At 36.0% G+C, this 27,646-nt stretch overlaps 2 protein-coding genes and 1 long non-coding RNA gene across 4 annotated transcripts in view; 2 read left to right on the top strand and 1 right to left on the bottom strand.

The window, feature by feature from the left end:
* TYW5 (tRNA-yW synthesizing protein 5) lies at positions 1-19,304 on the top strand. Its single transcript, XM_028510852.2, has 8 exons — positions 1-242; positions 7,847-8,001; positions 11,542-11,611; positions 13,291-13,335; positions 14,073-14,210; positions 15,964-16,051; positions 16,439-16,555; positions 18,800-19,304. The coding sequence occupies exons 1-8, from the start codon at positions 165-167 to the stop codon at positions 19,054-19,056; spliced, it is 948 nt and encodes a 315-aa protein (XP_028366653.1). The 5' UTR covers positions 1-164; the 3' UTR covers positions 19,057-19,304.
* The window catches only part of C4H2orf69 (chromosome 4 C2orf69 homolog), a 25,302-nt gene continuing 7,295 nt past the window's right edge, over positions 9,640-27,646 (bottom strand). The window contains exon 2 of one of the 2 annotated variants that reach the window (XM_036023125.1): positions 9,640-11,171. In XM_036023125.1, coding sequence (XP_035879018.1) covers positions 10,989-11,171 — 183 coding nt within the window. In that variant the 3' untranslated portion in view covers positions 9,640-10,988. Of the gene's footprint in view, positions 11,172-21,143; positions 26,446-27,646 lie in introns of those variants that run through there. The other variant, XM_028509591.2, reaches the window with a different exon arrangement.
* The window catches only part of LOC118500031, a 2,718-nt gene continuing 1,513 nt past the window's right edge, over positions 26,442-27,646 (top strand). The window contains exon 1 of the long non-coding RNA XR_004902557.1: positions 26,442-27,329. This is a non-coding gene — a long non-coding RNA (uncharacterized LOC118500031). The remainder of the gene's footprint in view (positions 27,330-27,646) is intronic.

Genomic DNA, 27,646 nt, shown 5'->3' on the forward strand with positions numbered 1-27,646 from the left:
GCTCGGAGACCCTGAGCCCGGCGCTAGAAACCCTCCGCTCTCGCGAGTTCAGCGGCCTCCCGGCCCTTTTCTCTCCAAGTCGTGTTTCCGGGCGGATCGGATACAGGAGAACGTGTTAGAGAGTTTAGGGTTCCGAGACTTGGGAGAGGGCGAGCGTGAGCACCATGGCCGGGCAGCACCTCCAGGTACCCCGGCTGGAGGGTGTTTCGCAGGAGCACTTCATGCAGCACCTCTACCCTCAGGTGAGGCACTGGCGCTGCACCGAACAGCGGGAAGCCAGGGGATACCAGGCTCTACCCCTCGGGTAGCTCCGAACTTGTTTCTTGCCACCCAGAGTGGAGAGAAGGCGGCTGAAGATGGCTGGTTAGCTCGGCGGCCAAGGGAGAGGGTGCGTGGGGATGTCAATGGGCTCATCCATTAAATTTTCCGGAGAGAAGAGCTCCACGTTTCTGGGGAGACGGATGACCGCGAAGAGCTGAGTGCGAGAAACATTTTGCCTAAATAAGCACTGCTCATTGTGCAGAGCAGCCTTGCAGGAGTTTTATTACGAAGCCTTCTGTGTTACCTTGGCAATGAAGGGAGTTTTCTCTACTTCCATCACCCGTTCCCGCCTTCCTGTTGCATTTTGAGGCTCCCCTGTTGAAGCGAATAGCACCTGCGAGTTACTGGATTTAAAGGAGTAATTTTTCACTGAACTGAGCCAAAGGGAAGCTGTAATCACCCCAGGGAAACCAGCACTAGTTTTGGGCTCGGATTCGAACTAATCTAGGTTTTAGTTCAAACGTTGGGGTCTCTTATATGTGTAATTCGAACCTCATAAAACATATTAAGGGCAAAATGTATTTTTATTTGCAGTGCTTTGTGAGGGAGTCCAAGCTTTGAAAAACCGAGAGTAAAGAGTCTAGCAAATATTTAAAGAAAAGAAATCCCTAAAGTTGTATTTACTGTGCTTATGGTAGAAAATACACCCAGTAGTTTTACTTGATATTTACCTCTATGAGGGTGATCATAGAGATACAGTTCTGAGTATTATAAAAGTCAGGATAAAGTTTTTCTTTTCTTTTAGGAGTTTTCTTTTAGTTGAATCCCACAGAGGATTCAAACCCTCATTTATTTGGGGGACTGGTGCAGGATGGGCTGTTGTCCACCCCACCCCCATCTCAAGGTGTGTTAGTGTAAGATGCTTTCAGTGCAGTAATATGAAGGTCAAGTATATGTGGAAGTGCTATGTAAGATACATAGCAAAGGGTATTTTTTAATTTAATCTTCCCAGACAAGACATAATGTCACAAAGAAAGCACCACTAAGTTTCATAAAGTGAGAAATTACTAATAACACTCTGGTCACAATGTGATAACACTGAAAGTTAACAAAATTGCAAAGCGAGACCTTTCTGCTTGGAAACACTAAAGCTGTGAGGGGGCATAGTCTTACCCAGTTTCTAAACATTTTTAATAAGAGTGTGGTGCAGATGCATGAATACACAGACCAGAGGAATAGAATAGAAAGTCTGGTGATATATATATATTTTTTTCTCGATATATAAACACAAATACATATTCAGAAATAAATTTCCATTTATATGGAAATTTAGTATGTGATGAACTGGACACTTTAAAAATTGCTGGGGCAAGCCCTAGCTCAGTGGATTGAGCGCGGGCTGGGAACCAAAGTGTCCCAGGTTCGATTCCCAGCCAGGGTACATTCCTGGGTTGCAGGCCATAACCCCCAGCAACCCCACATTGATGTTTCTCTCTCTCTCTATCTCCCTCCCTTCCCTCTCTAAAAATAAATAAATAAAATCTTAAAAAATATATTAAAAAAAATTTTAAAAAATTGCTGGGGCAAAGGTGAACATTTTTTGTTTCATTTTTTAAAATTATATTTTATTGACTATGCTATTGCAGTTGACCCAATTTTTCCCCCTTTCCCCCCTCTATCTATCTGGCACCCCCCCACTCCCTCAGGCAGTCCGGCCAACATTGTTCATGTCCATGGTCCTGTGTATAAATTCTTTGGGTACTCCATTTCCTATACTGTACTTTACATTCCCCTGGCTGTTCTGTAACTACCCATTTGTACTTTTTCACCCATTCTCCCATACCCCACCTCATCAATCAACTATCAAAAAACACGGTCTGTATCCATGATTCTGTCTCTGTTCTTGTTTGCTTAGTTTGTTTTTGAGATTCAATTGTTGATAGATATGTATTTATTCCCATTTTATTGTTCATAGTTTTAATCTTCTTTTTCTTAAATAAGTCCCTGTAACATTTTATGTAATAGTGCCTTTAGTTATTTCTTGCCTGGGAAGCTATTTATCTGCCCTTCGATTCTGAATGCTAGCTTTGCTGGGTAGAGCAATCTTGGCTGTAGGTCCCTGCTTTTCATGACATTGAATATTTCTTAAGAATCCCGTCTAGTCTGCAAAGCTTCTTTTGAGAAACCAGCTGACAGTCTTAAGGGAACTCCCTTATAGGTAGCTAACTGCTTTTCTCTTGCAGCTTTTAAGATTCTCTCTTTATCTTTCAGCTTTAGCGCTTTAATTATGATGTGTCTTGGAGTGGGCCTCTTTGCATCCATCTTGTTTGGGATTGTCTGTGCTTCCTGGACTTGCATATCTTTTGCCAAAATAGGGAAGTTTTCTTTCATTATTTTTTTCAAATAGATTTCCAATTTCTTGCTCTTTGCTTTTCTCCTTTTGGCATCCCTATGATGCAAAGGTTGGAACATTTAAGTTGTCCCAGAGGCTGCTTACACTATGTTTTTTGGATTCTTTTTCTTCTTGTTGTTCTGATTGTTTGTTTTTTGCATCCTTAGGTTCCAAATCATTGATTTGATTCTTGGCTTCATCCACTCTAGTGTTGTTTCCCTGTAAGTTGTTCTTTATATTAATTAGTGTATCCTTCATTTCTGAATGGATCTTCTTTAAGTTGTTGAGATCCTCAGTAAGTTCCTTGAGCATCCTTATAACCAGTGTTTTGAACTCTGTATTTGATAGATTGCTTATCTCCATTTTGTTTAGCTCTTTTTTTGGACTTTTGATCTGCCCTTTCATTTGGGTCATTTTCTTTGTCTCTTTGTTTTGGCAGCCTCCCTGTGTTTGTTTCTATGTATTAGGTAGAGCTGCTGCTTTGACTCTGTGTCTCAGTAGTGTGGCCTAATGTAGTAGGTGTCCTGTAGGGTCCAGTGGCACAGCCTGGGTACACAGCTGGGTATTCAATGTTTGCCCTTTGTGTGGGCTCAGTACACTCTTCTCTTGTAGTTGAGTCTTGATGGCTGTTGGCAGGTCAATGGAAGGGATTTACCTAGGCCAGTTAATTGCAAGAACTGGCTGTGACCACTTAACCACCAACCTCCGCCATCTGTGGAGAATCAGCTGTGCAGGGGCAGGGTATTGGTGCTCCAACGTGGTCTGCAGCTGTCTACTGGGTGCACAGGCTCTGGGGTTTCCTGGGTGGTGCAGGCCAAGGCCATCTGCAACCTGTGTTCTGTCCAGGGCCACCCTGCCTGAGCTATAAAGCAATCTGAGATGGCTGCTGCTTGTGCTAGAGATTTTCAGGTGAAGCGAAGCTGTGAATCTAGGCTGGCTGCTGCTAGTACTGGACCTGGGCCACTTAGCTAGAGGTCTGGGAGCTAGGGGCTAGGTGAGGCCTGCTGTTGCTTGTTTGAGAGGATTTAGGATGTTGTAAAGCATGAGCCAAGACCAGCCATTCATATGAAAAAGTAACTGTTAATGGGCTTATAAACTGGGTGGGATGAAGTCTCAGGGTATTTTCAAACAGTAGGGCAAACAGTGTTTGCCAAGTTGATGGAGACTCAGATATGGCACCTGCCTGCCAGGTCGGTGGCTCTTTTGTGGGGAGGGCTCAGAAAAGGGAGGATGGTCTCTGACTGCCTTTCTGTCTGGGAGAAAGCTGACCCCCAGCTTCTGCCTTGATGCCACATGATTCAGTTCCTCCATTTATGCCACTGGTGCCTTTCAAGTTGCTACCTTGGTGCAGGAGCTCAGAGGGAGTGAGTCGGTAAGTCTCTGTATAGGTCCTTTAAGGGGAACTGCTTGGAATTCTAGAAGTTTTTTGCACTGACTCAATCCCTGCTGGGTTTTGCAGCTAGAAGTTTGGGGGACTTGTCTTCCCGGCACTGGAACCCAGGGCTCAGTGGCCTGGTGTGAGGCTGAGACTCTTTGCCCCCAAGATATATCTACGGAATTTTTACCCACCACATATGGATGTGCGACCAGCCCATTCTGCATCTCTGCCCCTCCTACGAGTCTGGATGGATGTGGTTTCTTTAATTCCCTAGTGGTCACACTTCATTCAGCTTGGTTTCTGATGTTTCTGAGTGATGGTAGTTCTCTATTTTAGTTGTAATTTTGATGTGGTTGTGAGAGGAGGCAAGCTGTTTACCTATGCCACCATCTTAAAGAGGCACTTTTAAATCAATGGTGCTGGGATAGCTGGATAGTCATTTAGAAAAATGCTAAAATTAGATTTATATTTGACATTGTACACAAGAGTAGTCTCCAAATGTATCAGACCTCTAAAAAAAGAAAAAACAAACAAACAAAACTAAACAAGTACTGGAAGGAAACATGGGTAAATTCCTCTATAACACTATAATATAGGTCTGTAGAAGGGCTTTCTAACTATCACTCAGAATTTGGGTGTAATAATAGAAAAGATTAAAATTTAAGTACATAAAATACAAATGGGGGGATTCACAGCATGTATTTTATAAAAGGGCAGTGAAAGCCCATGTATTAAAAACGTTCAAAAATTAAGTGGAGAAAGCCCAAAATCTGATTACAAGTGAGCAGTTAACAAAAATTAAAAAGCTAAAAATGTCATCTAAACATGTGAAAAGATGTTCATCTCTGCCACTTAAGAGAAATGAAAGCTATATTATGATACCATTTCCTACCTATCATATTGGCAAAAATTAAAAGGCTTTAATAGTGTATTCTTGGCGAGGCTCTAAAAAAACTGTCACACTGTGTGAAGTGGTACAAACCTTTGGAGAGGAATTTGACATATCTAACAAACTGTGAGTGTTTACTTTCCGATCTGCAGTTAACTCAGAAATTTAACCTGGGTGTACATCTTCTACAAATGAAAATATCTAAATAGTGTTAATTTGTAAATCATACTTGGAAATTATTGCAAATTACCTAAAAACCTATGCATAGGAGAGTGATTGATTACACTGTGCATTTATACTACAGTGTACTAAAGTGTAAAAAAGAATGAGGGAGATAATCTGAACTAAGCAATGATTTCCATGATACAGTTTTAAATTAAAAAAAAAAAAGCACAAGCTACAAAAGAAGGTACATGATATGACACTTTTTGTGTAAAAAACGGAGGGAAAATAAGGAAATATATATGTTTTTGATTACTTTGCAGAAATGAAATACAAGAACCATAAGCAAGAAATTAATGAGACTGGTTATAGGGGATGAGTGAGTACAAGGTGAAAGAATTTGGATGGGGTGATCTTTTTGTATAGTTTTGACTTTGGGGATCACATTAATGTTTTACATTCTAAAATAATAATAATATTAACAAGAGTGGAGAATGTTTAAAAGACAAAACTCTAGCCCTGGCTGGTGTGGCTCAGTGGATTGAGTGCTGGCCTATGAACCAAGAGGTCACTGGTTCGATTCCTACTCAGGGCATGTGCCTATGTTGTGGGCCAGGTCCCCAGTAGGGGGTGTAGGAGAAGCAACTACACACTGATATTTCTCTCCCTTTCTTTCTCCTTCCTTTCCCCTGTCCCTAAAAATAATTAAATAAAATCTTTAAAAGACAAAAGTCTAATGTGGAACATTAAAAAATAACAAGTGAATCTGAGTAATAGGGAGGATGAGAAGTAACCCAATTCAGTTTTGAATATAATACTTTGGTTATGTGTTCTCAGTCTAAAGACAAAAGAACTATAAACAAATAGTAGTTAGACTTATTTTTTATAGTGGTATGACAGCAACTGTGAAAGTACTTATTGCAGATTCTGGGATTGTGCAGTTGATTAAACATTGAGTATGATAGGAACCTGGTTTCCCACTATTAGAAGGGAGTTACAAATATATAAACAAATATTAGAATGAATCTTGTGATATAAGATAGTATTTGAATTATCATGGTTTATACATACACATCCATTAAGTGTGTGTGTTTGTATAGTATATATGGAGAGAGAGAGATACAGGTATATCATTTATGTTGTGTGTGTATATGTATATATATTTCCTAGCTCTCCCCACTGAGAAGTAGTGTCACCCCAATAGCAGTGAACACACCTAGCACCCACATTATGGTTCCTAAATAACATTCTCCACTAAAAGAAACAACAGCTTGAAGAAATGACTGTAGGGCTGAGACAGAGAAGGTATAAAAGGGTACTGGATTGTGCTATTTTGCCTTAAAATAAAGAAGTGCTCCGAGAAAAAGTCACAAGAGCCAGCTTGAAGGGGCCCCTACTGGCCAAATCTGGGATAGTTTGAGCATCAAAATTACATTGGTAGCGTATAACCCATTGAATAAAATAAATGGAGAAGTTGGAGGTCATTTTGATATTACACTGCCACCTAATACATTTAGATGGTGATGGAATATTTAAACATCACAGCTTTACCCCTAGAAGTGCTTGACTCATGCAGGAAGTACCAGTTGATGAAAATAATAGGTTTTCATAGCAAATAATAGGTCAGAATATCATGTGTGATCTGGTGTGTTGCACTGCGAAGGACACAACATTGCTTCTGTGGTACATTCCTTATGGAAATGCATAACCTGGATCTGATTATGAAGAAACATCACCTGGCTGGCGTAGCTCAGTGGATTGAGCGTGGGCTGCAAACCAAAGTATCGCAGGTTCGATTCCCAATCAGGGCACATGCCTGGGTTGCAGGCCACGGCCCACAGCAACTGCACATTGATGTTTCTCTCTCTCTCTCTTTCTCCCTCCCTTCCCTCTCTAAAAATAAATAAAATCTTTAAAAAAAAATCAGATGAGCCCAAACTGAAGGGCCTTCTACAAAATTACTGATCTGTACTCTTCAAAAATGTCAAGGTCACGGACGAAAAGGCTGAGGAACTGTTCCACTTTAAAAGAGACTTGGCAACTAAATGCAATGTGGCGTCTCAGAAATGGGAAAAAATAACTACAAGGGTATTATTAGGACAGTTAGCAAAATATATAGACTGTGGATTAGATAATCCTAGTATATAGTGTTAACTATAATTTTGATATAAGATATATAAGATAATGTTTTTGTTCACAGAAAACATACTCAAGTTTTTAGAGATAAAGGAGTATGGTATCAGCAACTTACCCTGAAATAGCTCAGAAAAAAATAAATTATTTTTAATAATATGTTTTCTATATACACATAGTGAGAATAAGAGCCAATGAATGGCAAAGGAAATGGGGCAGAATGTTAGGTAAGTAGTGAATAAGAGCAGAGGGTAATGGGAGTTCTTTGTAATTCTCTTGCAGCTTTTCTGTAAGTTTGAAATGGTATCAAAATAGAAAGTTAGAAACAATATTTGACTATGAAGTACAAATTTCAATCATTTAGTCATAAGTAACACGTATGAGAATGCTTTAAATAATATTCATCTTTTCTTATCTCTTAGCTGTTGATGGTGTCAGTGTTTTATTCTAAGCATTTTGCCTGCGTCCTCTTCCTATTTTAGTTACAGCGTGAGTTGTCAAAAGGTTTAAGTTTGAGTATCTTGGAATCAAGAATCATTTCTTTTTATTTTTGTCCCTCTATTGCCAGATATAACTCATGAAATATTGTTGATTTTCCCTAAATTCTTTCGTACTTTCTCCCCACGTACAGAGAAAACCTCTGGTATTGGAAGGAATGGATTTGGGGACATGCACAAGCAAATGGACAGTGGATTACCTGACTCAGGTCGGAGGGGGGAGAGAAGTGAAGATTCACGTTGCTGCCGTTGCCCAGATGGACTTCATTAGTAAGAACTTTGTGTATAGGTACTTTCTTCTGAGGTTTACTTTGGGGATACATGTAACTTGTTTTAAACCTTTAAAGTATGTTTGCATTATTATACAAAAGCCATATCATCTTTTGGCTAGTTTGATATAATCGTGGAATAGCTTACTGATTTTTGAAGAATGACTTTTAAAAGACAAGAATTCTGAGTTTACATAATTATACAAAGACATTTCCAAACACCATTTTTTACATAGGGTGTATACCTGATACCTTCTGGAACCATTGAAGAAACAGAATTGTAACTAGAGTTAGATTACATCTGAAGTTGGCTGTGCTGTATTCATTTAATGCTTCATTAATTGATCCTACCATATTAAAAATTACCTAGAGTAATAAATTCTAAAGCTTTCCTTCATAACCTATTTTTTCAAAATCCAGATTGTTTTTAGATAAGTATAAGCCTGTGTTTTCTTCTTCTGTCTTCTCCAGAAATGTAGGGCAAGTAGTTGCTTTATTTGGTATAATCTTTTATCAATTCAGATAACTTTAAAGAAATCATACTTAATTTTGTCTTTTGACAAAATAACCTTAAATACTTTTAATTTTCCTCATGGTTGTCATTTTTTTGTGTGTGTTTGTTTTAGGATCTCTTAAAAGTAAATGAGATGTAGTTAAAAGCTGCTGGATGTTTAAATTTGAAATGCTGTAATCTTACAGTTTTAATATATTTATTCCCATGAGTTTTCGTTAAAAATATTAAATCAAAAAACAAACGACTTTCTTATTCTGAGCATGTGTTGTTCCCAGCAAATTCAATCTACTAAAAACTGTGTAGTTCACAATAGCCTAATGTTTAAAGGGAGTTAGCTCTCACTGTTACTTCCAGAGTTTAGAGATGAGTTAAACAGAGCTTCTAATGTCCAGGGCCATTCCTTTCTCATTAGTTTTCCAAGCTCATAAAGCAGCTTGCCAAAGCATTTCTCAGTTTTTGATCCTTTGAATATTCATCATTATAGTTTTGGTTTTTAATAGGCCAGTGAATTGAATTTAATTGCCATAAAATTTTCCAGTTGTAAGAAGTTTTCGTTTTTCATTAAATAAAGTGGAAGAAAGTGCTGGAATGATCAGCGTTTTTCAGCCTGCAGTTAACGATGTTTATTTCCCACAGGGTCCAGTGCCATAGCAAGTGGTTATTGAAACTTCCTCTTGAATTGTCTTGATGTGTTGTCATGTGCTATAAACTTTATAAAACTTGTTTTTGAGGCACATATATTATGTAATAGTTCTTATGCTAGGTTCCTCCAAATCTTTCACTAGAGCTACTAAAGAGCTGCAAGATTATTTAGTGCAAGAAAAAAATAGATTTAGCTATTTTTGCCAGTTAATGGGGAGTAGGAAAGAAGGGAGGCATCTAGGCCATAGACTAGAAAGTAGGAAATCCTACACATTTATCAGTATTACCACTTCAGTTTAATACTAATTATACAGATGAGCAAGCGAAGGCTTAAAAACATTGAGTAACTTACCTAAGTTCATATTAGCTCAAATGGGACCAGGACTTACCCCCAGGTTTGCTGACTCCACAGAAGCCCATGACCCTAACCCCTCTTTCATACTACCCCCTGTCCCAGTCCATGTGCCAGTCCAGGTAAGTGGAACGTCAGTAGCAGGTGCTCTTTTTTGAAACACGCATAGGGTAGATAAGATCTCAAAGCCAAGGAACTTCCAGTGCATATACTTCAGCTTCCCCTCTCACAGCTTTGCTTCTGCAGAATCTCTGACAGGCACCACTACCTAAGGGAGAAAGGGCACCCCTGCTCTTCTTTTATGGACTGACCCCTCTGTCTGCCCTGTTCTTACAAAGGTCTTGAAACACTGCCAGGTTCTCCTTAGTAAAAAAGTTAAGCCCAGGCAACTACACCAATTTCAGAGGTGGGATTCCATGTTATTCCCCAACTCTTCAAAGAGGCTTTGGTGGGAATGAGGGTATATGGTGGAGTCGGAGATGGAAAACATTGAATTGGAGGATGCCAAGTAAGTTTGTTGATATAGTTAGCCAGAAACTATAGTAGGAGATTGGTCTGAATAGGTGGCAGACTCCTTTCGTCTCTGTGGCAGTGCTCACTCAACATTACTAGCAGTGTCCTTGAGTTCAGATTGACAGTCTTGCACACAGGACCCACTAGTCCATACTCTGGCGTCAGCTGTACTTGGCTTTGCAGAAAACAGCATTCTAGTGGATAGTGTCAGTAGGAGCCCTTATACCAATCCAGGAGCCATTTTTTGCCTCCCAACCATAACAGCTTAGTTGTCAGGGAACATGACTGTAAGTGCAAAAACACTCTAACTTAGATACCAGTAGCACAAAATAACCCATGAATTTATTTTCTAGGTTCCTCCAAGGGGTATACTCAGTCGCAAGAGTTACACTGCACACAGGGAGGCCAAATCCCCTGCTTCCTAACAAGTATTTATATTCTACCACCAGCTTTCTAGTCAGACGTAGTTCAGTCAAAGACCATTTTTACAATAAATAATACTATATCACAGTTGACATTCCACATTTATCTTAACTCAATATGTTTCTAGGAAAACATGGCTAGGAGAAAGTAAGCCTAAGGTCATACAGAGAAGAACAGGTTTTGCCCCAGTACAGATTTCAAGTGAAAAATAAGAGTAAAAAAATTCTAACTTTTTATCAGGTTTGGAGGCTGGGGTGCAGTGCTGGAGGAAGGGAGAGTGCTTTTGAGGACTTTATTGTCTTGATGTAACCCATAAGGGATCGTCTTTATGTAGGGGGCAGTGCTTTAGATTCAGGAAGATTGAAGGGATAGGACGGGACCTGGGGAGAAAGTAACCCTTGAGGCTCAAGAATGTGAGGTAAAGGAAACAAACTTTGCTTCTACGATGTTCAGCCCTGTTCACCTGGGTGGAAGGAGCCAGGCATGTGGACAAAAATATTGAAGAAGAAGATGACTCTGTCACTGCACTGAAATTCACCTTGAGATACTCCTCAGGAGGCTTATCACGACTGGTGCTGGCCACTGAGAGCAGTGGCACCGCCGGCCTCTGTGCTGTGGTGATGCCGAAAGGCAGGAGGATCAGTGGGTGGGGGGGGCCTGGGTCTCCGTCCACCCTGTGCCTCCCGTCTCTTCCAGAGGGGCACTGGCACTTGCCCCTCCTCACAGGACAGGTTTTGCCAGGACACCTGAAAAGAGAGCAGCAAGAGGTTGAAAGTGTGTATTTCCAGAGGTAACCAGACACCATAGAAACACTTTTCTAACAGTAACTTGGAATAGGGGGATATCGACATATGAGAAGGATTTATCTGAACATAGATTTAAAGAGCTTTAATTTTTTAAAGTGAAATTTCAGACAAGCTCTGTCAAATAGGCACACTGTTAAATGAATTTTGAAAATTTAGAGTTCCACATAACAGGTTATAATAAAAATTGATGGATATGGTAAAACAGAAGGCCATATCTAACTTCCAAACTCCTGTATATTAATATATAATGATTAGAGTATGAATTGGTTTATTATTATTAAGTCCAAGGATTCTTTTGTGTTTATTTCAGAACTTTACCTTTTGACAAGTTGGTTCAAAGGGCAGCTGAAGAAAAGCATAAAGAATTCTTTATTTCTGAGGTAATTGGTTTTAACATGTTTTTTAGAAAGCAGTACTTTCTTATAAGAGAATATTGTATATACAAGAGCTGTGTCCTTCTCTGAAAGCCACTCTTAGGGTTTGGCTGTGTATGCCATAGATATTAGTTCTGCTGTTTATTAGATCTCAAACCTCAACCAAATTATTTTTCTGTGCCTCAGTATACTCACTTATAAAATAGGAGTAACAGTACCCATTTTATAGAGTTTTTTGACAATTAACTAAATAAAATCTATAGAGAAATTATTAGCACAGTGTCTGACTAGAAACTACTCACTAAATGTTAGCTGTTAGTATTACTTCCTTTGAAAGTTTGTATTTATTACTTTGTGTTTATGAAACACAATGCTTTGGTTTGATATACCAAGTTCAAATGCTAATGGAGAACTACTACTATGTTTTACTATTGTTAGTTACTATTAATGTGATTTTTTGTTTTTGCTATAACATTTATTCAAAAATGTTTACTTATTTATATTATAATCCTCCTTTAAATAATTCAACTTAAGTATCACAGAACTCCTAAGCAAAGACTGCCTGTTAGAGGAGCCATGTGTTCCATAGCAAGTAGGCCTTTTTTTGAGTCATTAGTTGGGGCTACCCCAAGAAGATCATGACCTTGGCTCAAAGGCGAGGGTGGCCTTGAAGGAGTAAACAGGTGGCAGCTATGTTAATCACACTCCTCTGGGCTTAGCAGTGGGTTCTTTCTTAAAGAGGGGTCCGAGAAGTGCATCTCTGTATCTGCCACATGAGCTTAATTCTTAAATCCTGAAATATTATTAAGTCCTGGTAGAAGACTCTTAGAAATTTGAAGAACATAATTTGAAACCTTTTTAGCGAGCAGTAAATGTATAGAATTTACCTGATATGGCATATTCATGATCATAGATTTATGACATGCTGTTCAGGGAAGTGAGATGTATTCTGAAGTTCGTGCTGTCGTGGCCAGTGTGGGTGTCCGAGCAGCGGAACCCCTGCGTTGGCTTCACCTGTGCTGGACCCAGTATCTCTCAGTTCTCTTCTCACGGGAGAGGCCAGCAGCCATAATGTTTTACAGTTCAGACAGTTCCCTATTATAGCTACTTGGTGCAGGATAATTGATAATTTTTTGAAATATCAAATTTATTACTATAAAACATTTCTTATTCATATAGGAGCTTACACTGGAGGATTTGGCTTGAGAATTTATATAATCAGAATAGCCACAGCTTGATAAAATACAGTGTTCTAGATTTTAAAAAATCATTAAAGTATATTTTATTTATCCCCTATTGTACATTTGTATTATATACAGAAGTTTGCTGTTGGCACTCAATGATACCTTGAGATCACGTGTATTATACACATGGGGGTTCTTTTACGAGTCTAAATAATTTGAAGTATAAAGTCTAAATTGAGCATTGTGGTTTCAGATGTGGTATGTGTATATTGCTTTTAGAATTTATTTTACTTATATTTTGTGGATCCAGTCATTATTTCACACAGTATATAAAGACATTTCTTCATACGGCCACCAGAGAGCATTACTAGAAAGAGTAAGAAAACAACTTTTTCAAAAACAACTTAACTGGGTTAGGTTTTAAAACTCATTTCCTTTCATTTTTACTTTCTAATATTTTTAAGTGAATATTGATGTCATTTTTTCTTTGGGATGTTTAAGGATGAGAAGTACTATTTACGGTCACTTGGGGAAGACCCTAGAAAGGTAAGAATTATGAATGTGAAAACATAAGCCTAAATGGAAGTATACACTTTAACTGGCATTACAATTTTTGCACCTACTGCCTGACATATAACCTGTTTTACCCTTGTTCATTCTTTTCTCAATGAGTCATGTCCTTGAATAAGTATAATTATTAATAGTTGATAACTTAGTTTTTAAGTAGGACCATAGAATCTTAGTGTTTAAAGTCATCTACTGTAATCTCTCTACAGAATTAAATTCTTTTTACTTTATATTTTATGGATTGCAATTTAGCTAATAGAATCTTAAATAATTTTTAAAATTGTAATTAATTCATTATATAAGCTTTGATATGCATTTGGAATCTAATTAATATGGCTACAATGTTAAGGAGTGGTCCCTAAAATGATTAAGATATTATTTTTTCCATTTATGTCACCGTTTAGTTACCTTTTTTAATTCTCCTCCCTCAATAGAACCACAGGTTTTACATAGCTGATAACATTCAAGTTGTTGACTCCTAAACTTAAAATACTCAATATTAGGTAACAACTGTCTGAATCTTGCTTAAAGTAGGAAGAACTGCAAATGAAGCACATTGAACTTAACAGTACTGATGTTGAATCTGCATAAAAGCGGTGAACAGAATTTTTTTCCATTCCTCCTTTATGTCATAGGCTCTGATGGCAGCCTTAGATAAAATGAGCATTATGCCAGTGTTGTGTTTATTAAAATGCTTACTGTTTCTCTCAATGCAGGATGTTGCAGATATCAGAAAGCAGTTTCCTTTATTGGAAGGAGATATTAAGTTTCCAAAATTCTTCAAAGAGGAACAGTTCTTTTCCAGTGTTTTTCGAATTAGCTCCCCAGGATTACAACTTTGGACCCACTATGATGTAAGCTATATAAATGAGAAATCTAAAGCTGCTGTAGATCTTAGTGTTTATAGAGTTGACAGCCACTGTTTCAGCTCTCTGTAGGGTGCCCTGAAGGTCTTCAACATGTAATTTGTTGAAACAGGACATTTGAAAACAGGTGCACTGCAAGGTAGTGATGTGGGAGTGAGTTACTAGCTAATGCCAAAGCCTAGTTGTTCAAATTTCCATTTCTCTGTGGTTTTGTCCTTGATTCATCACTATACACACATATAGTTTTATGAAGTGCTTTTTTTTTTTGTACATGTGAAGTGGCAACCAGATGAGGGGCCAAGTGGTGAAAATGCAAGAGGTGATAAGGCTGTGCTATGAAGGTGTTAAAATGACACACACGACTAAAGGGAACTGTAATTCAGGAGAAGGCCGGCAGGAGCTTGTGGAGAGCCATTTCAAAGTATAAGAATTTGGGGAATCTGAAGGCCTTAGGATGTCAGATGTCTACTGTATTTGTTGACTAGCAAGATGTGTAGATTACTCATCTTGATCATTTATTCTATGGTGTTAATAATTTTATTTGCTTAAATATATGCATATATTTTAAAAACTTAGAAAAAGCTAGCATTGTGTATGGTTTGGGGTTGGGTAGAGAAATTTAAGAAGTTAAAGCAATACCTAATGGGTTTATAAAGGTTTTTTTTTTAAAGTTCTAAATCCAACTATATTTTTATAAGAATGTTTTTAATTCCAGCTTAGGACCTCTTGGGCAGATTTTAACATAGCAACACTATAATTAAGTGAAATAGACATAAAATCATAGCTTATTGGTTTTTAAAAGTTTTACATAAATGATATGTATGGTGAGAAAATGATGTGATAACTTGAATACATTTTTAACTGAATGCTATGACTATAGTTTTAAGTAGTATGTTTTTTATATTGACTTACAATGGAATATTATAAAGCTTTTCTTAAGTTAAAAATAAGTCAAAGGAATGCTAGTTATATAGTTATTATATAGTTAAGGTTTATGTAAGGAAAGGGTTATTGGTAAAATGAGAAATCTTTAGGTAGAGGTGATATGTAAATGATCACGAATATATTTTCTTTAGCATTTATTTTAATTCCTTAGTTGAGAATTAATGTAGCTCTGCCTTCCAACATTTTACACATTCTCCACCCATGAAGTGCACCTGTGCATGCGCAGGAGAGTCAAGATCACGCCGTCAGTAAATGTGCCAAGGAAATGTGCAAGGCTACAGTCCTACAGTCCTATAGGAAATAATTTAGAAATCAAGATGCCTGTAATCAAATTATGTTGGCCATGTATCAGAACTTGTGAAAAGAGCAGTGGTTGCCACACTGCATTGTATTTTCCCAACACCTAATTGTCTAAGTGCTTTTAACCTGTTGTTGAACATTGGCCCTGTAGCACTCTTTGACAGGTAAATAACACACAAATACACTAGCAAGGGGAGCCTCAAATAGGTGTAACACCCCTCCCATCATAATGGTGGGGCAAGGCAAACAGTTGGGACGTCACGTTTCCTGACGGCCTGCCAACCCTTTGCATTTTAAGGCAGTGCTACAGAAATATGTTTAATAAAGGAACATTTGTGTTTGGAATACAAATGTTTTCATTACTATAAGAGTTTTAGGTAGTCTGAGTCAAGTCTTTTTAAAGGATAGGATTTACAGTTAACTGTTTGGAGTACCATTGGTTCTGTTTATGTAAATTTTAGGTACCGTTCATTCTTACGCTCTTTTTGGTCTTTAGGTAATGGATAACTTCTTAATACAAGTGAAAGGAAAAAAGCGTGTTGTACTGTTCAGTCCTCGAGATGCCCAGTATTTGTATTTATCAGGTATTTTTTTTTAAGTTTTTGTTTTTAAATTCTGGCTTATTCGGTACTTGATTTTGAGAAATCTCTTCATTCTCATAGAAAAACATTTTATGGCTTCTTTCTAATTCAAACATATTGTGTTCTCCATTGTGTACATGTAATGACAGGCTGTAGGAAGAATGAGATTTACAGATTTCCTTAATTGCATTACGTGGATTTCAGTGGTCATGAAGGACAAGCCATTGAAAACATCACAGGTTTCAGGAGAGTAGTAGTTATCCTCACAGTGTGGGTACAGTAAATTAATTGTACGGAAAAGAACAAATTTTCAAATTTGTATTTGTAATCATGTTTTTAAAAATGCTAACTTTGCTCAATTTTTTATTATCCTCTTTTGGAACTTTTCAGGTACTAAATCAGAAGTGCTGAATATAGATAACCCAGACTTAGCGAAATATCCACTGTTTTCAAAGGCTAGAAGGTATGAGTGTTCCCTTAAAGCTGGAGATGTATTATTCATTCCTGGTAAGAATTCTGGACCTGTGACTTGCTATTTATATATATACAAAAGCGTATTTGTTACACGTATCCTGGTCTATACAAGATGATTTTTATACACAGCTATACACAGCTGTGTGTTTGTGTGTAGACAAATTCTTATAAAATGGAGTCTTGTTTTTCAAAGGCAACCTATACATATATTATTGAACTCTTAAGTTATTAAGTGACATAAAGCAAAATGCTTTATATCAGCGAAAAGATTATACCAGATTGTTTTTAATCATTTTGTTTTAAAATATTTATGTATTTTCAGAACTATGTCATTTTTTTCCAAGTGGTAAATATATTTCAAAGCCAAAACAGAAAGATTTTATAAAATATCAAAATGTTATAATCTTCAACACCTGTCTTTTCTATTATTTTTTTAGTCTGAATTAGTGTAAATTTCTTATACAATAAATAGGCATCTTCTTATAATAAACATCTGTAATTATTCTAAATACCTGAAAGTCATAAAAATCATAATTAAGATTAAATGGTTGCATTAACAAATTCTATATATATAGTTATTTTCCTATATGTATGTTAATATATTCAAAAACATTAATACCTCTTTTTGCTGATATAATTAAGTAAAATGTATTAATAAAAATATGTTGATCTCATTTGAGGACAGATTATACATTCCTTGAGGACAAGGAACTATGTTTGGTTAATCTTTGTGGGCCCCAAGGGGCCTGATGTAATCTCTTTCACATAATTGAGTGCCTAAAAAATTTGATACATTGTCATCTTCTTATATTCATTGAAAACAACCAGCACACTAATTTTTAAATCTATTGCCATTATTTAAATTATTTTTATGTTTAGAGCATGGTCAAGGACTATATAGTTTTCCATTATTCTGTCTACATTTTAAAAAAATAAAGCCAGAAATGCTCAATGTTTGTATATATTTTGAAATGAAATTAAAAGCTCCATCTTTGGATTTAAATTGAACAAAATGATTAGCATTTTTCCTGTTACATTGAATTAAAAAAAAAAGATTCTGAAAGAAATAGTGGTTAAGATTAAAACCATGTTTGAAAACTAGTTTTACAAATCAAAATATTTTAAGCTTTGGCTTTTCCTATGGTACTCTTTGAATTTGTTTCCAAAATTAAAACATTTTTGATGTGATAGTACTTCACCTTTATTATATTGTGATATTGCCTTAGTATTCTTGTAGCACCTATATTTTGAAAATGTTTCGGCTCAATTGAAAGCAAAGAGGTAAACTTTCTAGTGGAAGTAAAAAATTAGCCATATATATAATAGGATAATGATTACTCATCTCTTTCACCAAAATATAGGGCTGGGCAAAAGTAGGTTTACAATTATAATACAAATAAATAATACAATAATTAATAGATAAAAATACGGGAATTGTTTCGCATACTCACAACTATCAACCTACTTTTTCCCACCCTGTATTTTCTTTTGTTTAACGTACTTATTTTAAAGGAGCTGAAATAAAATTATAATTGCATTAGAAATATCAAACTGAGGAGGCTACAGTGAATGCAAATTTAAGCAAGTTAGAAAAGCAGATGGAGCTTGAACAGGAAATCTTTGAGAATGAAAGTATTCTACTGAGTCAGAAAAGGTCAAATATGCTCCTCAAATAATTAAAATGTTCTGTGTACAAAAAAATAAATACTAAAAAAAAGATTTTATTTATTTATTTTTAGAGAGAGGGGAAGGGAGGGAGAGAAACATCAATGTGTGAGAGATAGATCAATAGATCAGTTGCCTCTCACATGCCCCCAGTTGGGGACCTGACCCACAATCCAGGCGTGAGCCGACTGGGAATCGAACTGACGACCCATTGGTTTGCAGGCCAGCACTCAATCCAATGAACCATACCAGCCAGGGCAAAAAGTAAATACTGTTGATGTGGTTGGGTGACTCAGAAGTGTAAACAAAACACAGCCCCAAATCACAGAACTACAAAATAAATATAATTTTATTGTCTTTCAAGTTAAAAAGGAAAGATTGCTATTTACAAAAATTTGAAATGTTGTGCTATTGACACTTGAAATTGGTTGGTTGGCAATTCATAAAAGTTAAAATGATTCTGTTAAAAGCTGCTGAGTGTGCTAACGAAGGGATCTAGTTATAAGAATTATTTCTTACATTGGGTATACGCAATTTGTGATATTTCAGTGACATTTTGGTTTTTCTTTAGCTGTAAGTTTTATTTTTAACTTACTACATTTTTTCCCTCAGCTTTATGGTTCCATAACATAATTTCTGAAGAGTTTGGTGTGGGAGTGAATGTCTTTTGGAAGCACCTTCCATCTGAATACTATGATAAAACAGATACCTACGGAAACAAAGATCCTACTGCAGCATCAAGAGCTGCACAAATTTTGGACAGAGCCTTGAAAACACTGGCTGAATTACCAGAGGAATACAGGGACTTCTATGCACGGCGAATGGTCTTACACATTCAAGACAAAGCCTACAGCAAAAACTTTGAGTAAATAACGAAGTGAATGTAATCTCAAATATTAGGGGAAAAAAGATAATTCTTTGTTAAAAGAGGAAAATCAATTTCTTATTTACAGTTTAAGTACAAAGGGGTGTTCCCGTGGTATGTACTTAATACAGATCATTGTGGCTCAAAAGATGCTATACTGGGACCACTCTTCAGCTTTCAAATGCAAAAAAACTAAAAATTTAACTTAAAATGACAAGAGAAGGTATTGAATTGTAATACATGAAATCTACTAAGATATTGGGCTTCAGCGTTTCTCATCCAGTGATCAGTTGTGTTGTTAAGAACCTCTGGGTTTCCTGGCTGGCATAGCTCAGTGGATTGAGCATGGACTGCGAACCAAAGCATCGCAGGTTCAATTCCCAGTCAGGGCACATACCTGGGTTGCAGGCCACAGCCCCCAGCAACCACACATTGATGTTTCTCTTTCTCCCCAACCCCCCCTTCCCTCTCTAAAAATAAATAAATAAAATCTTTAAAAAAAAAAGAACCTCTGGGTTTTTTTCCTCCTGTTTTCAGCTGCAGCATTGGCAGCATCCTAAGGCGGGCTGCCTTCATAGAATGATTGCCACTAGCAGTTCAGGCCATATACACCTTCATTTACATGCTGTGGAGGAGTCAGGCTGGATTCCATGGGCCCTCTCAATATGAGAGATTTCCCAAAACTCGCTACCAAATCATTGGGTCTCATTGATGTGAAGTGGCTTAGACCTCTCCATCCCTGAGCCAGCCAGTAGCACATGGTATGAGCTAACCCTTAACCCAGCCTGGTCTATAATAGCTGGAAGTAGAATTTTCTTCCTCTGAGGCACATGTGGGCAGAATAGGTGATTGTTCACATCAGGATTTTGGTAAGGAGAAAAGGTGGGCAGCCAATAATGTCTACTACATTAATCTTTTGAGTTTCTAAAAATAGATGCCTAGGTTCAACCTTTATAGACTTGGGTAGGTATTTGTATTTGATAGATCTTATAGGTTTTGAACAGTTAGATTACCTGATGCTAATTTGGATTACTAGTTCTGTGATTCAGCCAAAACAAATGTTTAATCTGACCCTGGTTTTTCTTGGCATCCAGTGTAAGTCAAGCCTGTCCCCTCTTGCAGTTTTTAAATGTCAGAAAAATATTCAAATCAGTTTTAGTTTATACCGAAGGCTAAGCTTTCACCTAATCAAAGTTTTCCTCACTAAATGCCTTTCCACCTTTCTCATATTTTAAAAAGAAATTTTAATACATGAGATATCCCAACAGTGTTGTCATTGAAGACAATGAGCCATTGTATGTAGATCTGTGCCCTTCTTTGTTTGGACCTAGTAATTTGCACTGTCATTAAAGACAAAATAGATTTACTGAACACAAATGTGCCCATCTAAAGCAGTCCGAATATATATATATTTGGTGCATTTTAATTAGAGAAAATAATTTCCTCTATTGAAAATAATTCATGTAGTTATATCCTGTGTTTAATTTTTTGATATTTTATTAACTAAAGGTCAGTTTACATTAGGGTTCACTCTTTGTACGGAGAACAGACTGGTGGTTGCCAGAAGTGGAGGTGGGAGGAATGGGCTTGTAATACTGGTTCAGTGGTAACAGACTCCCTTAGCTTTTTGTCTGGGAAGTTCTTTATTTCTCCTTCAATTTTAAATGATAGCCTTGCTGAGTAAAGTAGTATAGTAGGTCCTTGCTTTTCATCCCTTTGAATATTTCATGCCAGTCCCTTCTGGCTCACATCCTGTGTTTATAGTTTGATTAATTTCAGGTATGAAAAGAAAATTACAATAGTAAAGGAAGAATATATAAAAATTGCTTTGAACTTCCTAGAAGTCTTTGAGAAGAGATATTTAAGTTCCCCAGGTCAACAAAAGTGAAGAGTCTGTCAGAAAAGGAACTGTTATATTAACTAGATCTAATTTCTAGATTTTTGATATGTGGTTACTTATGTTAAGCAAAGAGCTTTTAAAAGGATTCTTTTTTCCTATGGAAGGAATAGAAGATAAAACCCCTGTTAATTTGAACAGTATTTATAGTCAGCCTTTTAATAAACCCTCCTTCGTTTTGCTTTTTTTTTTTTTACCAGTAAGAGAATCAGTGCAAAGTATATAGCTACAAAGAAAACATGGAAGTAAAAAAGATTATAATTTGTTCAATGAGTAATCCAACTCAGTTTTATTTAAGAAGCAGAATGAATGACCTTAAGCAGGTTAATCTGTGAAACTTACTTTCCTCATCTTTAAGATTGAACTTATACTTTATAAGGTTGCTACAGAAATACAAGGAGATGGTTTAAGGGTAGACATATAATTGGTGCAAGCTTGCATTATATTCCTCTGCTGAGAAATTTGAGGTGAATTTTATCTAGAAAGCTTGAGATGAACACTTTGGGAAGTTTTAAATTTATCTCCCTGGTTATAATTTTTAATGTCAATGTTTATTTTAATCTTTTTTGCCTACCTGATTGAGACCAAATGAGATGTTTTAATGTACAGAATATCACATGGTATTTGTGAGCTCTAACTTCTCAGGAATTCCAAATCTTAGAATTTTACCGTTGAAAGGGATTTTAGAAATCACCTAATCAATCCAGATTGCTTAAATGACTGTCCAGACTCACACAGTTGGGTGGTAAAAACTGGAATGATAGTTGCAGTGACCATATCAGTAATTCTCCATTCTTTCTCCCTTAAGTGCAGCTCATCTCAGACACTTATGAATATATTACAGAGTTATTCTTTGGCTACAGTTTGGGGGCTTGACCTGACCCACAGAGGAATAGGTTTCCTCTGCCAGAAACTTTTCATTGTATTGCTTGCTACATAGACAAGGGATATAAACAAAGACGAATGATGATGCACAGGTAGACAAGAAGGTGTAATAGAAAAATGGAATACTATGCAGCCAAAGAATGAGGCAGATATGTGTGTGTACACACACATATACGTGTACTAGCAAGGATTTTTCCAAGGTAATTAAGAAACAGGACCAAAACTGGGTGTGGTATGCTACCATTTATGCTGTAAGTAAACATAGAGGGGTGAGCAAAAGTAGATTTACAGTTATTATACAATAAAATAAACTTTCATGCATTTACAACTACAAACCTTTTGCTCACCTCCATATATCTGTATATACGCAGAATTATCTCTGCAAAGATACTCAAGAAACCAGGAATAGTGACTGCTTCTGAGGTTAGACAAGTAGCTGGGAAGGTGAATCTGCAATTTTGTATTTGAATTGTGTATTTGTTTTTGCCCTTTATTATAAATAAATAGCTTTTAAACATATGTGTGTAGGTTGTAATTCCTACCTTTTCATGAACATTAACAGTATTTGTCTTGGTACATAATTACACTGGAATTCTATGTATTTATTCAGTAATCAACTTGTTACTTCCATGGATCAAAACAAGGGAAACAAAGTCAACCAGTCTTATTTTGTATCTTTCTGTTCTTTTGAATTGCAGCTAGCTATGTGAACATTTGGAAAGAACTTTAATAATAAGGCTTTTCTCTCACCTATCTAAAGTTGCCAACAGATATCTAAGCTGAAGTTTAGAAGTTGACGGAGGAAAAAAAAAAGGTGGGAAGCTGGAATGCGGGTCTGGGTGGAGTTGGAACTGCACTGCTGAGACTCCTTCTCCCAGTGCTGAAAGACAGATGTAGTCATGAGGAACTAATGTGGATTGGCAGTCAGCCACTTATCGCTGGTGTTACCTTAAAGTCTCATTTCAAACATACTGGCTATGAAGCGCTTGAATGCCTTAAATACACTTAAGTTGTATTCTAGTTTTAAAAGTTCTATTAGATACTAAAATGACCATCTTAAAGTTACTAGCTTCTCTGCCTCTGTAAAAAGCAATCTTAATTTACAGATGAGGTCTATCTACATGTGCATCTTCCAAAGCTTGATTTCCTTAAAGGCCCTTAAAGTAGAACACAATAGCTCTTTTTAAGAATATTTTCTCTCTTAAGCCTTACACATTCCTGTACTCACATGCTGGAACTGTTTTGTCGGTACTATGTCCTTAGTGCTTAGACTTTCCTTGTCCTTGGTGGGTGCGTAGATACTACATAAATGAAATGGGGGGCAAAAAAGTCACACTATATTCTGACTAAATCTCTTAAGGACAGCTAAAGGAAAACAGATATCTGAGATGATTAGCACAGAAAAAGGAAGAACTTATTTTTGAGAGATTTTTCTGTTCTCTAGGAAATCCAACTGAAAAAATGAAAATAATGCAAATTTTTGTGGAGCATTATAAGACAGAAGAGAATATTGTTATAAAAAAGGTTTAAAGTCACTCATTTGGAAAAAAACATGGGGTTAATAAAAGCACATACAAACCCAAGCTAGCAAGTGAAGAGAACATAGCTTCCTTCCTAAGGGTGATCTGAAGTTTTAACAAATAACATAAAGCACATCCAAACAGACTTCTGTGGATTAAATTTAATACAATCGTACATTCATGCTGTGGCAGTAACTTTCACATTATTTGTATGACTACTTTTCTCAGTTGACTCATGACACAAACACAAAGGCACAATTCAAAAGAATACACTAACATGTACAATAGTTTTAAATGTGAAGAAATAACAAATTTGAAGTATTAAAATATTTGAATATGGATAAACTTGAATATTTTTAATTCAAAAAATACTCTCCAATGCTGTCTCATTTACATGCTATGGCAGTTCCAGGTTTCCAGTGACTTATTTTCAGTATCTGTTCAACATGTATAACAAGCAAGCATTCACATGACTGGATAGCTAAAGAACCCAGATTTTTAAATATCTCAGGTATTTTTTCTTAATGAATCTGGCTGAAAGTCCTACTTTTTCCATTTTAGTTAATCATATAAAAATAAATGCCTTTCCTTCCCCCCTTGAGAGCATTCAGTAACTTAGCTATTTTACATCAGATACATATGAATTTAACAAAGGATTACAAAACACTGAAAGAAGCCAATTATGGTGCTTTAAGGTAATAAAATGCTGGAATCAGACTGACTCGTTGCAAATTTTTGGTGTCAAAAGAAACAGGTATTTAAATAAGGTGAAGAAATATAAAACTACTTTGTCCTAAAAAACAGTTAAGAGATACTGATTTATAGAACTAAAAGATGTTATTTTTAAGCATTTGCTAAGAATCCTTTACCTTAAGACCAAATATTTGGAATACATTTATAGACATTAAAATATAATTCTGGGGGAAAACAAGAAATTAACATTTTCTTTCTATATTTTATAAATTTAGGTCCTCTGGGTTATTAAGATACTAATTACAGTCGTTTTTCAGTCCGAAAGCAGCATGTTACTTCTTCCCTGCTTTATTTCATGTCCTGCAAAAGCTAATTATAAATAAACAATTAAAAAGTGACCACTCACCTTTTACTTTAATCACACAGCTATGTTTCAATGTTGGTTGACATTAACTAGATCTCGGTTTCTCGAAAAGTATTTATCTAGGTCAAGAAAAACAGGCAGAAGGAAACCTCACCCAAATTATGCAGCAGTGTTAAGCAAATTCAGTTTTTGAGCCAAAATTAAATCATGTCTTTAAACTTTCCCTTATAACTTTTCTTATAGCAATATAATTTTTGCGTTCTGGCCAAAGGGAGCTGCTTTCTTTGGCAGACAAAATCATGCTTCTGGAGAAACGCTGACTTAGATCTATAGAATCTGTCCCCCTTGTCAACAGAGCACTAACAAATAGAATATTATATATTTATTTTACCTAAACTGATCTCAAGAGACTGATATGAAAAATTTTTCAATCTGTAATATATTTTTACCCAATTTACATAATTATGTTCATTTTAAAACAATTTTCCCAAAAGAACTGGTTTTTGGCCAAGATTTAAGAAACTCCAAAATGTCTTAGCCAAAAGTTGTCAATTAAAAATTTAGCCACAGTGCTTAAGTGCAATGTTTTTAAAAACCAACTTTACACTACTGCATGTTCTTGGATATTTGGAAACAAATATATTTTGACTCCTGAGAAAAAACACTTGGTGGCACACTAAAGAATGATTCCACGAGTTTACAAAACATCAAGGCAGGGTACAGTTATTCCAAAACGATGGAAAATATCTGTGTGCCTTTGCTTTGTTTGAAGAGAAATGGCATTTCTACTCAAGAGTTTTGAGTGCCAAAATTGGTAATTACTGTTTAATTGGTAATACTGTGCCACCAAAATTAGTTTTAAACGTCACTCAGAAAATAAACTATTTCTAACAATAACAACTTTAATTACCTTTTATAAGGACTGTATTGTAACTTTCATTATTAAGGGTCTTGTGTCTCATAGGATTATCACAAACCACCTTTTAGATTCCAAATGCACTAACTCTAACCCAGTCCAAATTAAAAACGGTTCACATTCAGAAGCAAGAAGTACTATTGCACATTACATTTATATTTTAGGAATGTGTGTTCTCTCCCAACCAAAATGGATGCATTATCTGTGAATTACATATCATTATCTGAATTTATAAAACTCAAAGTGCTTCTTCTCTTCCACTGAACAAGAACATTAATATTTTTGTAGTCTCAAAATACTTCATGAACCCTGAAATGATTCTCTATGGAAGGAGCCTCCTTTGCAAAATGTATGTGACTAGACACCTGCATACCAAAGTCTCCAAGTATCTGAACAAATTTCTTGTGCTCCTTTCCAATCCAAGATCTCATTGGATCACGTACTTGGTAAGGTGTTACATGGGTGTGAACAATAATCCCTGTTTGCGCAAATTCTTTCAAGACTTCTGGATAAGTAATCCAAGTATTGCTTCCTCCAGAATGACCGCCATCCAGCCAGTACATTGTTCTTATGCTGTTGATAAAAGCATGTATGTTCTTGTCTTTCTTAGCTTCTTTCAATTCAAAAAGCAACTGATTCAAAACAACACAACCTTTACTGAATCCAATCAAAGTAAAAGAAGCACCATTTAGTGATGGTGGATAAAAACTCACGGCAGACTCCTCAAAGTTCTCACAGGGGCTCTCTTTTTCTCCCTGGCAACCATTAGTAGTATGAGAGGAACTAGATCTACAATTAGATGCTTTGGAGTCCTCATTCAAATCTTTCACATTCTTCTTTGATAGCAAACTGTTCTGACTCAAGCTAAAAGCATTAACTAATAACATATAAAGGTGCTTAAAAGCTCCAAAGTCAGTATTGTGTTCTGGAGCACCAAACATATTACTTTTCACAAAATTGTCATAGCAGCTGAATTTGTGCAAATGCATTCGGGAACACTTTATCACCCAAATATAACTATTGGGGAAGCGGTGAGCTAAAATGGTGGCAACATTTTCTAGACTCCAGTTTTCCCACTGATAATTCTCAGGATGATGAGTCATAATTTCATGATAATTCTGAAAGGTAAGAAAGATGAAACAAGAATTAAATACACATTTATATAAAATTATTTCCACAAAATAGTTTCCCATTTTTATTGTGGAGGAAGTTGAGCTGTTATGACCTATGGTTAATATGCCATAAGTGAAAACTATAAATCTGTCATTACTTTCTGGTTATAAAAGTTTGAACAAATCATTTTTTCAGTTTAAGCCTCAAATCCATCAAGACAAGATTCTAAGACATAATAGCTAGGTGGAAGAGGGTATAAGGGAGATAAATGGTAATGTTACAAATATTCAATAAAAAATAAAAGGACATAATAGCTAAGTAAAAGGAATTTAAATAAAACACTTCAGAAGGATCATAGATATTTTTAATAAATTTTATTTAGTAAGCATACAATCTATTATTTGTAACACATTAACTGAAAATAAAAATTTGGTTTATTAGAGTTTCTGACCAACACAGTATTTTAAAATATTTTCCAATTAAACCTGCAATCCTGAACCCCTTCCTATTTGGATTACTCTAGCAACCTGAATGCTATATGTTTGATTTCAGTTTTTGTTTTACAAATAAAGTGGCAATAAACATGACAGAAAAATCTTTTTATACATCTGTGAATATATCCTTAAATTTCTAGATGTGGAAAATCTAGGTCAAAGAATATTTATAACATAAGGTTGTTTATAGAGACTATAATAGTATCTTCCAGAGAGGCATGTTTAACTTTCCTTTTATCTCTGTTAAATTTCATAGGCACAGAATGATATTCTAGTTTGGATTTATTCAAAATCTGAATGAAGATGGAATTCTGTTCTTATATTTATTAGCCATCTGAGTGTCTACTTGTGCAGGTTCATATCTTTGCCCTTTTCAAATTGGATCTTATTTATTTGTAAGTATTCTATATGTATTAACAACTTTAGATTCTAGGACATGTATGTAAATTGTTTTCCTCTTAATTTTCATATGTAATTTTTTAAAAAGGGAAATTCATTCAAATTTATTCACTTATTCTATAAGATTTATTGGATACCTCCTGACTGGCTATGGATCAGAACAGACTAAACACTCCTGTCCACATGCAGCTCACACCCTAGGTGCACAGACACACAATGAACAACTCCATTAGTAAACAGAGCAACACTGTCCAACAGAAATACAATGAGAGCCACATATAAAATTTTCTAGTAACTACAATTAAAAAGTTAA

This window comes from Phyllostomus discolor, chromosome 4 (assembly GCF_004126475.2).
Source record: "Phyllostomus discolor isolate MPI-MPIP mPhyDis1 chromosome 4, mPhyDis1.pri.v3, whole genome shotgun sequence".
NCBI classification, from domain to species: domain Eukaryota; kingdom Metazoa; phylum Chordata; class Mammalia; order Chiroptera; family Phyllostomidae; genus Phyllostomus; species Phyllostomus discolor.